At 43.3% G+C, this 13,629-nt stretch overlaps 2 protein-coding genes across 2 annotated transcripts in view; both read left to right on the forward strand.

Annotated features, from left to right (window-relative positions):
* Positions 1-13,629, forward strand: part of LOC309550328 (uncharacterized protein) — a gene marked incomplete at its 5' end in the record, with an annotated part of 302,387 nt that overhangs the window by 273,563 nt on the left and 15,195 nt on the right. The window lies entirely within an intron of this gene.
* On the forward strand, positions 5,577-7,118 carry LOC309550081 (uncharacterized protein; the record flags this gene model as incomplete). The annotated part of the gene is made up of 2 exons (XM_082250543.1): positions 5,577-5,583; positions 6,523-7,118. 2 exons carry the CDS (start codon positions 5,577-5,579, stop codon positions 7,116-7,118), a joined length of 603 nt encoding a protein of 200 aa, XP_082106669.1.

The following is a 13,629-nucleotide window of genomic DNA, read 5'->3' on the forward strand; positions in this document are numbered from 1 at the left end:
TGCCATTGCAAATGGTGTGACAGAACAAATGGGCCATAAGGAAGTCTGTAGTATGGCCAAGTTCTTCTGGTCCTACTTCCTGTAGGTTACAGGCGTGCACTTAGTTCTACTCACGTGACCATGTTCAGCCAACAGAAGACCCATTTAAATCTATTCAAAACGTACATGGGTTTGCCTTTGTGATGGTGCCTATTCATGTCCAGTGCATTGCCCTAAACCAGGAAAAACAGTCTTACCACTCAATTAAACTACAAATCCCACCATCAGTATTTCATGGGACCTGTAGTGGTAAAGTGCCAGATTTCCCCCTGCCCAAATTGGGATACAGAACCATTTAGTTGTCGGCACAAGTTTGTATAAATTGCTGGGAATGGCAGCTCATAAGTGAAGCCAGCCTTGGGGTATTGGTAATTCTAGGCACCCTTGACAACTTTGCTTTAGAGCTAGGTCACCACTGGAATCAAATTTGCATTGCCTTGATTGGGGCTCGACCAACCCCAGATGCCCGGTTGCCATGGCAACTAGAATTTTAACCTGGCACCTGGGCTGCAGCTTGAATGCCCCCTTGCTATGTATGCTGGGCTCCACTTGTTGATCTACAGGCCTTGCATAGCGGGTGCTGCTGGGGAGGGAGTAGAGGGGACTCTCCAACTCTTCTAGCTTTTGACCTAGAAATGAAGTATCCTTTCCAGGTTCCCGTTGCCAGTTTCCCCGGCTATTAAGGCTGGGAAAGAATGTAATGCAGTGAGACTTTGCATTCCATTCAGTGTAGCAGAGGAGACATGCAGGGCCTTTTAGGAGGGTTGGGGGAACTTTTTTAATTTATAAAATTACTCAAGCACAGCTCTCTATCCCGCCCCCCTCCTAAAAAAAAAAAGAGGCCCTCGCGTATTTGCACATAGTGTTCCTAGATCTGAAAGCATCAATTGTGATACACATGTTGCAGATCACTACGCATGCCTGAATGAGGGCAATAATTCTAGCACCAGACTGTCATAACGAGCGCCTATGGAAAATATAGGGTACTGACATGTTGGGTATCTATTTATTCTGTGCAGCCACAGCTTTTATATTTTACCCAAAAAAATTAGGTTATTTTTTAATTATTTTTTTTTACGTTTGCGTAATATTGCCTGACCTAAAAAGAATTGGAACTACTGTGATTTTCTTCTAGGGTGTCTTCCTTCAGAATATATCGAATGCTGGGGGTGGCGGTTTGTGTGCAAAAATGGCTGTGAAAGGGTTAAATGTTTACCTTCAGTAACATGGTGTGTGCGTGTCTCTCCTAACTTTTTAGCTGACTCCTAGATTCAAAGCAAATCTGCAAGCCCTGCTCTTGACCATGTGGGACACTAGGTGCTGGTCATGCATGGATCCTTGACAGCAGCCCCAATAAAAGATTAAAGCTTGCCCCCCCCCCTCCTGTAATTCAGCTGGCATTTTGGCAGTTGAAGTTCTTTGAATATGGAACATGCTTAATCTTGAATATATTGACATGCTGTACACTTCCTGGGCATAGAATCCAAGGTGACCCCATAGATTGAAGACTAATATGGATACTTACAGGCACTAGAAGGAACTCAAACTGTGGCTTTCTTGCCTAAAGTGGAGCAAGGGAACACTGGTGTTGCGTGACAGGGAATTTTACAATGCCAAGTTCCCGTTGGCCTGAAATTTTAAATTATACACAGCTAATTTTAGGGAACTTTTTTGTAAAGTGCCACTTTAGCATTGTCAGATCTGCCTTGTCACTCCAGCCAGAGCTTTTGGTTTCTTGGCCATCTGTTGCTGCGTTCAGGATTCTTCAGCTGCCTTAATTGACTGTCTGGGCAAAGGGTGACCCAACTCCCAGACATCTGCAGATGTTGGGATGAACTTCTGTACGAGTGCCTGGATTTTACACTCAGCTTTGCGTGCAGCTATTTGTATGCAATTCATAAACAGCAGGCAGATTTTATGGCAGAAGAAAAATGGGTGTTTTCCACCATAAATGTGTCTGTCAGTAACTTGATGCTACTTAGAACGGCTTAGGCCAGGTGACGACCTAAATTGAGTGCTTATTGGATGTATGCAATGTGTAACTTCTGCTTTATCTGTAGCAATTGCTGTAAAATTAAGGAGTCTTCATACTTTTGTGTAGTTCACTGATGTGGCCATATGCATTTTTTTTAACACATGGTGTTCTGTTTCTAGCATTCAGAATAGCCTTCACACAATTTGACAAGGATGGTGATGGCATTATTGCAACAATAAAAAGGGGGTGCATTTAGCGCCCACTTGCTTGGGATTATGGCCACCTTCAATATAGCTCTAGGAATAGCTATAAGTTTAGTGGGATGGTTGCAGTTGGGCTATTATAGGGTTAATATTACCTCCTAGAACTGGGGCGGGTATCAGCCAATGGGGTAATTAGAGGTTTCTGAAGACAGGTGCAAGGTGTTATAAGGAAGTGCTTGTGCCCTGTTTCCTCCTTTTGCATCCGAAGAGCAAGAAGGAAAGTTCTCTACAGGATTTGCCCAGCATTCCCTTAAGTTTGCCTGCTTACCTGGGACATGGAGGCTCAATAAATCGAGAAGGCAGAAGGAGCGGGTGGAGAGGAATGGCTGCGGCGGTGTCTGTCTTTCTTAGCAGACACTGAAGAACAGCAGGCTTCACAGGCGGCCGGGAGCATGAAGGACAGGGGCGTGGCGCCCTCCCCCCCCTCCCACCCAGGAGTCGGTACATGTGCTGGTGAGACAGGAGCCAGGAGAACTGAACCCCCGAGCGCTGAGGAGTCGGGCGCCGGGGAGAAGACAGCGCCATGTGGAGGAAGGCGAGCGAGAAGCGGACCGGCCGGTCAGGGTGCAAGATGCTGGGAAGTCAGGGGCGTGCGTCCGCCGCCCTGAGAAGAAGAGGAGAGCTGTCTCGCTGTCTCCTAGAAGGGGAGGAAGAAGCGTAGTGGACACTATGCAGGCGGGTCCCAGCTCGGGAAGAGGGCGCCATCTGGTGGCCAGAGAGGTTACTGCAGCGCCTGTTAACCCATTGCTGGAAGCATCTCCACTCATTCACCAGGCTCAAGGAGCAGTGGCTAATAAAGTGCTGGTGGAGGAGGCGGCTGGACAAGAGGCTGTTTCACCTCCAGCAGCTGGTGAGTCATCCCAAATGAAAAATCTGTCTGTGTTAATTGCTTCTTTGTCTTCCTTGGTTAACTGTTTGGCTCCTGGCATTGCGGTGGCTACAAAAGATTTCTCAGCACAGCAATCTCAAAATGAGCCTGTTTTTTCTCCTGCAATGTCTTCTCGTGTACCGTTTACAGACCAGTGTCAATTTAATGCTGAACAGGTGTCTAACAGTAATTTTTTCTCTATAGCCCCTGTGACGCAGGTTGGTGGTAGCGTGCCAGAGGCGAGCATGAAGAGCGTTATGCCCTGTGAAATGTCACCTCTGGGCTACCATTTAAATATGTCGGTTAAAGAAAAAATTTGGAGGGGCGATTTTGTGGATTTGTTGTCCCTTTTGCCGTCGCACAAGGAATTTTCAAAAACTGACAAGAAGGATGACAAACAGGATGAGGATAGGCGTAGGAGCGTACCTAGGTCTTTCCACAACTGGCTACAGGCATTTTGTATTTTTGCAGGAGTGATGGCGGAAAGGCATCCTGAAAGGTGCGGGGGGTTGTTTCAGCACGTAGACCACATTTTGGAAGCCTATAAGAGCTTCGGAGGGTTAGGGTGGTATTTTTTACGATGAATCCTTCCGCCAAAAATTGTCGGTACACCCGTCTTTGCAATGGGGAATGAAGGACGTCGGCCTTTGGCTGAATTTGATTGCGCCCCAGAGGCAGGTACCCCCCAAGCAAACGCAGGCTGGCACTTCGAATATGGCTTACCGCAAAGGGTTTTGCTTTGCTTTCAATGAAAGCCAGTGTAGATGGAATGCATCTTGCAAGTACAAGCATGAGTGTTCTTTCTGTGCAGGGCCGCACCCGGTGGCTAAGTGTTTTAAGAAGTCGGCAGTGGGAGGGTCGGTTCTCACACAGAAGGATATTTTTCCTAAAAGCCTGCACGCCAGTGAGGCTGGAAAAAATGCGTCCATGGTTGGACATATACCCAAGCAGGGAGAAAGCAATTTTGCTCACTGAAGGGTTTGAGCGGGGTTTTCCGCTACCTGCTTTTGCTGGTTCTGGCTGTGTAGGGGTAAAAAACTTGAAGTCGGTGGATATTTTTCCGCAGGTTGTGCGGGACAAAATTTTTAAAGAAATCGAGCAAGGAAGGGTCTCGGGTCCGTTTGAAAAACCGCCTTTTGTTAATTTTCGCTTATCGCCTTTGGGAGTGGTGCCTAAAAAGGAACCTAATGAGTTCAGGGTCATTCATCACCTGTCCTATCCCAAAGGCGATTCGTTGAATGACGAGATTGATGAAGAATCTTGCTCGGTCTCCTACGCGACGTTTGAAGAGGCCATCGGTAAGATTAAAGCTTTTGGGCCTGGGGCTTTGTTAGCCAAAGCGGACATCAAATCAGCTTTTCGCCTGCTGCCGGTAGCTCCAGAGGCTTTTAACTCGCTAGGTTTTCAGCTGGATAGTTTTTATTTTTTGATAGATGTCTCCCAATGGTTAGTGCTTTGTCCTGCTCATATTTTGAGGCATTTGCTACTTTCTTGCATTGGGTAGTGTGTGTTAAGTCGGGTAGTGGCGGTGTGTTACACTACCTGGATGATTTCTTATTTGTTGGTCCTCCAGATTCGGATGGTTGTTTGCATTTGTTGGAATCCTTCAGGGCAGTTGCGGACGAGTTTGGTGTTCCGCTAGCCGAGGAAAAGACGTGTTTGCCATCCACGGAGTTGGTTTTTCTGGGTATCCAGATTGATACCGTATGTTTGGAGTTTCGGTTGCCTGAGGATAAGCTGGCGAGACTGAAGGTGCTAATTCAGCTGTTTCTGACTAGAAGAAAAGTTTTGCTGAAAAGCATGCAGTCATTGTTGGGCCTGCTGGCCGTAACGTGTAGGGTGATGCCCATGGGGCGCGTTTTTTCACGTCGTCTTTACCTATCAACGTCGGGTTTAAAATCCCGTTCTCCCACATTAGGTTGAATAGCTCTCTGAAGGAGGATTTGCTGGTGTGGGACGAGTTTTTGGATACTTATAATGGGAGATCCTTTTTCCAGGCAGATTTTGTTTTTGCTCCAGATTTTCGTTTATTCACAGACGCTGCTGGCTCAAAAGGTTTTGGAGCAATCTGGAGGACGCATTGGTGCTGCGTGGAATGGCCAGATTTTTTTGAAATATAACAAGCTAATGAAAAATGTGGTGCTGCTTGAGATCTTTCCCATTCTGGTGGCTTTGGAGCTATGGGGCGTTTTCTTCGCGGACAGGCGTATTTTGGTTGAGACGGACAATAAGGGAGTCCTCTTTGCAGTAAATTGTCTATCTTCCAAATCTGTTTATGTTATCAAAGTGCTTAGGCGAATCGTGTTGTTGTGTTTGAAGTATAACATCTGGCTTAAAGCAAGAACACACCCCGGGAGTACTAAATAATCTTGCCGATGCATTATCTCGGTTTCAGATGGACCGCTTTCGAGAACTTTTGCCGGAAGCCGACATGGAAGGTATCGAATGCCCGGGCCATTTGTGGAAGATTGTCGAGACTTAGTTGTGAAGGCGATTGTAGGTTCCTTGGCACCCAAGACTTGGGCGAGCTATACTGCCGCATGGAGAGACTGGTTGTGTTTTGCTGAAGCAAGAGGTCTTGCCGATGGCTGCCCGTCGGAAGGGGTGATGTTAGAAGTTCTGGCCTCAAGGATGCAGCAGCAGGTGTCTTATAATTATTTGAGGAAGACGCTTGCGGGTATCTCATTCTTTTGTCGTTTAAAGGGGTTCCGGCCTTGTGCGAGCTATTTTGCTGTAAAACAGGCGTTGAAGGGCTACAGGAAGATTTCTTTTGTAAATGACGATAGGAGACCTATTTCCCTTTATTTGTTGGGAGATTTGTGTGCTGTAACGAATGAAGTGTGTAGCTCTGTTTATGAAGGGACTCTTTTTAAGACGGCCTTTGCGTTGGCCTTCTTCTGGGCTTTCCGCATTTCAGAACTGGTGCCTTTATCCAGAAAGGTTGGGGGGGGGGTATTTCATTTGAGAATGTTCTATTGGGTGAGGATGGGGTTCACATTTGGATTTGCCTTTCAAAAACGGAGGCTTTAGGGAAAGGGGTAGGAATCAAGCTGAAGGCTCAGACGCCTGGGAGGGTATGTCCGTGGGCGCTGGTTCGGCAATTTCTGGGCATAAGGCCTCAGGGTGGTTTTCAATTTTTAGTTCACTGTGATCTTTCCCCACTTACGAAATATCAATTCGAGTTTGTGTTGCTTAAGTGCTTGGAGCGGTTGGGTTTGCATAGATTTAAGTTTTCCTCCCATTCATTTCGTATAGGGGCAGCTTCGGAAGCAGCTAGGAGGGGTTTTTCGGAGGAGGTTATAAAAAGTATGGGGAGGTGGAAATCTAATTGCTTTAAAGTTTATGTTAGACCTAACATGTTTGTTTAACTCCCTCAGGTGGCCAACGAACAGTGTGGATCCTGGGCCATTCGTTTATTTTCTGGGCAAGAAAACGTGCAGCTCAGCGTAATTATTCTACTAATTTGTCTCTCCCTTTGGAATCTTTTAAGTTATTTTGGAAAGGCATTAGGGGCCTCCAGTGGCATCAACTTTATTTTCATTTGACCAGACTTTATCAGAATTGGCCCCCTCCATCCATTTTGCTGGTACATGCGGGTGGGAATGATTTGGGGAACAGAAAAACGTTAGAGTTATTATTTATGATTAAAAGGGATTTGCATTTTTTCTCTCTCTCCTCTCCTGGGACAGTAATTGTGTTCTCGGAAATGGTGCCTCGCCTTCCTTGGCTGTCCTTGGATCAGAAGAGAATAATGGAAAAGATGAGAAAAAGGGTGAACAGGGCAATGGAAAAATATATGCCGTCAATTGGAGGATTGTCATATAGACATGTGGATCTGCAAGGCGGGATACCGGGCCTGTATAGCCAGGACGGAATTCACCTCTCCGATGTGGGTCTTGACATTTTCAACCTAGGACTGCAGTATGGCATTGAACAGGCCGCGGTGGTGGGGTTGGGCCGTTCTTGTTGCTAAAGCCCGGCTGGTGGGGACGGTATTTTTGTTAATTGATTATGAAGTTACTGCTTGCTCGAGTTCTAAAAAACTGAGCTAGTACAATTTATTTTCACTATGTGATTTTGGTTTGAGTATTATTATTATTATTATTATGATTATTGATCATCTGAATGTTTGATTTTCATGTTTAAAACCAATAAAGCGTGCCGCGGCCAGTTTTCTTGCCAAATACTGCTGATCTGTTTGGTTATTTATTGATTAAGTTATGTTTGAGTGGATGAAAGTGTGGCCTATAATCCCAAGGATCTGGACACAGTGATGAGGTTGATGTGGTATATTGGACGGTGCCCAACAGAGGCAAAGCTGAAGTACATGATCAATGAAGAAGATGCAGATAGTAAGTCCTGTACAAAGGCAAAATCGAATGAGGACTTGGCAACAGAGGGGGCAATCTAACTAAGATCTACAGGATGTAATCCAGTTGTGAGTGTGGCTTTCACAAAATTGATGTCATTGACTTGCACTGGCTCTCAATTTATGCTATTCTGGTGAACATTTGAACTAAGGCTTATACAGGTCTTGTCTCTTTGCAGGCGAGGGAACAATTGACTTCCCTAAATTCTTAAATATGGTAAGGCAAACGAAAGACTGTGCACAGAAATTGGGAGAAGCATGCCGTTTGATTGAAAAGGTAACATCTTATCTTTAACATTGCACTCTAAGCAATTGTATGCGATCTGCTGTGGGTGTCAATGTTATCTTGACACCCTGAAACAGATGAAAGAACTCAGTGCATTTGCCAGGATGTTAACACCCATGCCATGTTCAGGTGCAGAGAAAGGGTCCTGCACCTTTTTGGGGTATGCAATTTAAGCCATACAAAAATGTGTCTGAAATCGCACCACACAGTCGTTGCATGTGATCCGCACAAAAATGCAGTGTGATTTCTGTGCAAATTGCATGTGGTTTTACCACTCGTGTAAACCTAGCTTTAAAGGAGTTGTGAAACACTGGTAGAGCCACAAAATTGCCACTATTTTCTCACAGTAAGGTTGAGTCTCCTTCAGCAAAGACTGGTTTACAGAACTGTGGCTGCATTCTGGGCAATCAAGTAAAACAGTTCTGAAGTTTACAGGGTTTCTCCCATTGTATGTGATGTGGAAATGAATTTGGGGATATTTGAATTTACTACATTTGAAGATCAAGCTTTTCAGCTAAAGCAGTGGGTTGGGACAATAACATTGCTAGTTGAGGTGAACAAAATACGGCTGTGAGGACCTGACTAGTTTCACTCCAGGGTGCCACTACGGCTCTGAGCGCATATCCACTTCTAAAGAATGAAAAGAAAGGGGTGCTTTTATGGCCCCCCATTTCTTTATGGGATGGCGGCAGGGGGAAGTGAAAAGAAAATTTAGGAACTTTAATTTCAGTCAGTATGAGGCCTAGTCAGCTGGCCTGTCAGGCATTTCAGCTGAGACAGTTGAACTTTTGACCCAGGTTATACAGTTTTAAGTTTCCCGCCTAGCAGAGGGGTTGGTAGCTAGGCAGATTTGAAGTCTAGTGTCTGTTCCCGCTTTTTTATCAGCTGTAACTGGGCAGTTTTGCGCGTGGAGCTTCGCTCCCGCTCAAATATCCAGCCGTTTTCCTCAAAAACTGGTTCTGTCCAGCTCCAGTGAGGCTTATTTAAACAAGTGGCCGCGGGGCTCCGGGTCACTTTTCACCACAAGAGCTTGAAGTTCGTTCCCCAGCATGAGTCTCATCAGGCAATTAATTGAAAAAGCGGGCGCAGAAGGTGGCGAGGAATGGATACGACAGTGTCTGGAATTACCTCTACAAGAACGAATAGCGGTGTCATCAGCGGGAGAAGCCGTCAGTCAACTTCATTCATCAGCAGCGTGTGCTGTGCCGGAGGAAGAGAGCGCCAGTGAGGACACATCTTACCCGGTGGAAGTCGGCGGAAGAATGTCCGGTTCCTCACGCATGCGCAGTATCGTGGCTTCGGTCACGTCCGGTCCGGAGGAGGGACCGGCGAAGCGTCGTAGGATGCCCCGGAAACGATACTCGCCAACACCCGGAAGAACTCCCGACAAAACATCGGTACACCGATCACCTCGCAGAAGAGGAGGACTAAAAGACTTCTCGCAGCCGTCCGGAGCCCCCCGCTCGTCTCAACACCCCCCCCCCCCCGGGCACAGGGCATCAGAAGAAGATGCAGGACCAGCAGCAAGACGGAGGTCCTCCACTACAGCCACCAGGGATGCATCGGCTCCTATCCAAGCTGAGTCATCAGCTTCTGTAACTCCTGAGACATGTTTGAGAGAGCCTATTGTATGTGAGATTTCACAGCTTGGTTTTCACCTCTCAGATTCCATTAAGGAAAAAATATGGCAAGGCGCTTTTATCAATGTTTTATCATTACTCCCATCAGCTAAGGAATTTGTGTTCAAGGCTGATAAAAAAAGAGGAAGATGAGAGGAGGAGACCGATAACGAAGTCTTTCAACAACTGGCTTCAAGCTTTTTTGATTTTCTCAAGTCTTGTTTGTGAGAAATATCCTCAGAAAAGCGTAGGATTATTCCAACACATAGATATTGTCCCTGAGGCATATAAAAATTTTGGAGGGTACGCATGGTTTTCATACGACGTGGCGTTCAGACAAAAATTGTCTGTCCAACCGTCTTTAAAATGGGGGGTAAAAGATGTGGGACTCTGGTTGGACCTATTTTTACCCCAGCGGTCCTTTCTGCCAAAGCAAAAAGTTGTCCCCCAACAACCCAACATGCAGTCCTTCAGAAAAGGCATCTATTTTAATTTTAATAAAACAGCATGCAAATGGCCAGGAACGTGTAAATTCAAGCACGAGTGTGCTTTCTGTTCAGGCTCACACCCATTATTCAAATGTTTTAAAAGATTGGCAACCACACAACAGGGAGGTGTTCAAAAGGGCTTCCACGCCAGTGAAGTTGGCAGAAATGCTGCCGTGGCTCCTCAGGTATCCAAACAGGGAGAAAGCACAATTACTAATTGATGGTTTCGCTTTTGGTTTTTTGTTACCTGCCTTTAGAGGCACAGGTTGTATTATTCATAAGAATTTAAGATCCGTTGAAGGCTTACAAGCCATTGTAGCCAGGAAGATTGCTCTAGAGCTGCAGGAGGGTAGATTTGCTGGCCCCTTCTCAGAGCCACCTTTTGCGAATTTCAGAATTTCACCACTGGGCATAGTCCAGAAAAAGGAACCTAACACATATCGTTTAATCCAACACTTATCCTTCCCTGTTAATGATTCTTTAAACAATGATATTGATGCTAACCTGTCTTCAGTGCAGTATGCGACATTTGAGGACGCTTTGGAAAGGCTGAGATTCGCTGGTAAGGGTGCTCTGTTAGCAAAGGCGGACATCAAGTCTGCCTTCAGGCTTTTACCAATCCACCCTAGTTCTTTTAACTCTTTGGGTTTTTATTTTAATGATTAGTATTTTTTCGATAAGTGTCTCCCGATGGGATGTTCATTATTCTGTTTTTTATTTGAAACCTTTTCCGCCTTCTTAGAATGGGTAGTAGCTCAAATATCTGGTTCTCATTTATTAGTGCATTACCTGGACGATTTTCTTTTTATTGGTCCCCAAGCTTCTTCTACATGTGCTATGTTGTTAAAAAAATTTTTCAAAATATGTAATCTTTTTTGGGGTCCCCCTGGCCCTGGAAAAAACTGTTTTTCCTTCCACGTCATTAGTTTTTCTAGGAATTACAATTGACACAGACCGTATGGAATTTAGGCTTCCAGAGGACAAAATTGACAAACTTCGCAGATCCCTTCTGATCACGGTGCGACGGAGAAAGGTTTGCCTAAAAGAGCTACAATCCCTCTTGGGTTTGCTAGCTTTCGCTTCGAGGGTAGGTAAAATTTTTTCAAGGAGAACTTATGCTGCTATCTCCGGTTTCAAATCACCATCTTCTCATGTAAGGATCTTGAAAGATTGTATTAACATGCCTTATTACATTTCATATATATTTCAGCTTATGCCCATTCTATGATGAAATATGGGCCCTTGCATTTGCATGGTAACGATCCAGACTGTCACTCATTCATACGGCCCGGGACATCAGACAGCTGTATTTTGCATTTAGACAACATGTTAAACCACCTTTCCATTCATTCATTTGAACACTTGACAGTTGGATATTTTGCATTTAGATTACAAGACATTTTGCATAGAGATTACTGACACCACCCATAAACAATTGACAATTGCTTACATTAACACAGACAAGCTGAACACAGACGGACCGACTCTCCAACAAAACACCTCATATTGACACAAATGCATAGGGCAACAAAAGCCTTTCATGTGCTGTTTCTGTGAGACATGTTCTATTGTCAAATTGACCAGTAAATTGTAAACCAGTTTAAAGCAGTTTTTTTCCCGCTCAAACGTGCTTTAAATATGAGCTAAACTTGCAATAAAATCAGTTGTGACTGCGCTAAGTTTGAGTGCTATGTGTCGTCATAACTCCCGGCCGGATGAGGGGAAATTCACTATCTGGGGGGGTTAGCAACTGAAGGGCTGTATATCATCGTGATTGCCTCCTGACGAGATTTGAGTGTCAGAAGAGTTGGATCTGCCAAAACACAGTATGGGGTAAGTAATTATATTTTTTATTATTATTATTACTACCCTATACTGTCAGAGCAGATAAACTGTACCCAGTTAACCGCTAATTTTAGCACCTCCCAGGAATCTGATATTCCCAAAGATGGGGTCTGATATCCCAGGGTCCGAAACCCGTTTACGAAGCAGTACTGTGTATGATAGTGAATTCTCCCTCTAAAACTTGTATATATTTGCTGTATAGTGTATTTTTAGTCGATATAAGATTGCATGCCATTGTATAGATGTATGTGGAGATTGTATGTGATATTAAGATGAGCTTGAAGGTATAATCTTGCCCACCAAGGATAGTTAAACAGCAAACCATAAATCGGTTGTAGATAAATCTGATTAGAAAGTCGCAGGAAACCACATAAGTTGGGAAACTAGGTTTTCCAATAAAGTCTAAATACTGACCTCACCATCCCTATATATATATATATATATATATATATATATATATATATATATATATATATATATATATATATATATATATATATATATATATATATATATATATAAACCTTCAAACTCAGCTGATCTCACTTTGTATTCTGAGCTTAGATAATGGGAAATTCTCAAGGTAGTCCCGAAAAAATGATTAAATTTACGTTTGGGAAAATTGTATGAAAATTGTATCGTGTATGGGCAACCTTAGATCCATGAATCGTTATGTTGTGTTCGTTTTAACACTGTTCCTAAAGGTGCTGTATCAGCAAAGCATTTCATAACACTGAATGAATATTGGTTGCATAATAATTTGTTTTGTGTTTATTACTTATGTTTTAAAGTGATGTGATTTTGCCACGAAAAAGGTAACAAATCCGTACTATGCTGGTCATGGCAGCTTTTAGAAGCAATTAAATATATATTTGGTGTGTAAAGTGTGACCTTAAGGACTAAAATTGTATTTCTATCCTTAAAAATCGTAAGCAATTTTGAACTTTTACCATTAAGGTTTTGTGTCACAGACTTTTCTTTCTTTATCACTGACTTTTTAAAAGAAAATATATTTTCTGGTGCCTTTTTTGCACACAAACCCCCCCTCCCCCCTCTTTCTGTCTGTGACACAGGTAATAGCAAGAGGGACTGTAAATAGTTGTATTGTCATACAAATGTAACTATCAGTTTTGCTTTGTAGAGAAAACCAGTTTTGAGGAATGTTCCAAATGGGTGAAGAATGGTGACGTATGGGTTCTTGTATAAATGGGAAATTGCAAATGTTTATTTTTGAGCTGCTCATTTTTTAACCATGGTGAACAATAATAATTTTTTCTTTAGGTTTATGGTATACCATTGCATAACAAAAACATATATAGAAATCCACATGGTAATAATTAATTTGACGTCAACAATTTTTGGTATTAGAGAAGTGCACTGTTAGGAAGGGAAATGTTTGACATGCTTACTGTATGCTAAATTCCTCTAACTGTTGGTTTATTTTTAGGAGGAAAAGTAAAATGTTTTGTTACTAAACCTGTCTTGATGCTCATTTCTCAGAAAAATTTACTTTGAGACTTTCAGAACGAAGGACAATCACAGCCCTCAACGACAACTCAACCTTATTGGAGTATTGTTTACAAATTGTTTTTTTCTGATTGATTAGACTGTTTTTATGGGTGTTAGAAAGTTTTTATTTATTGGGTGTCAGATATTTGATGTGTTCTAATTTGACATATATGAGCTCTGGCATAAATAAGGTGCTATGCTTTAGATAATTAAGCATCTCTTATAAAGTTTTCTTTTAGGATATTGTGAAAAAAAAAAAAAATAGGATGGAATTGGGTGACTTGTTGATAGTGTGCTAACAATTATAATGAATTTATGCCAGCGTTACTACTTTGAGATGTTACTACTTTGATATTGTTAAAGATTTT

This window comes from Pelophylax lessonae (assembly GCF_965119305.1).
Source record: "Pelophylax lessonae genome assembly, chromosome: 3".
NCBI lineage: Eukaryota > Metazoa > Chordata > Amphibia > Anura > Ranidae > Pelophylax > Pelophylax lessonae.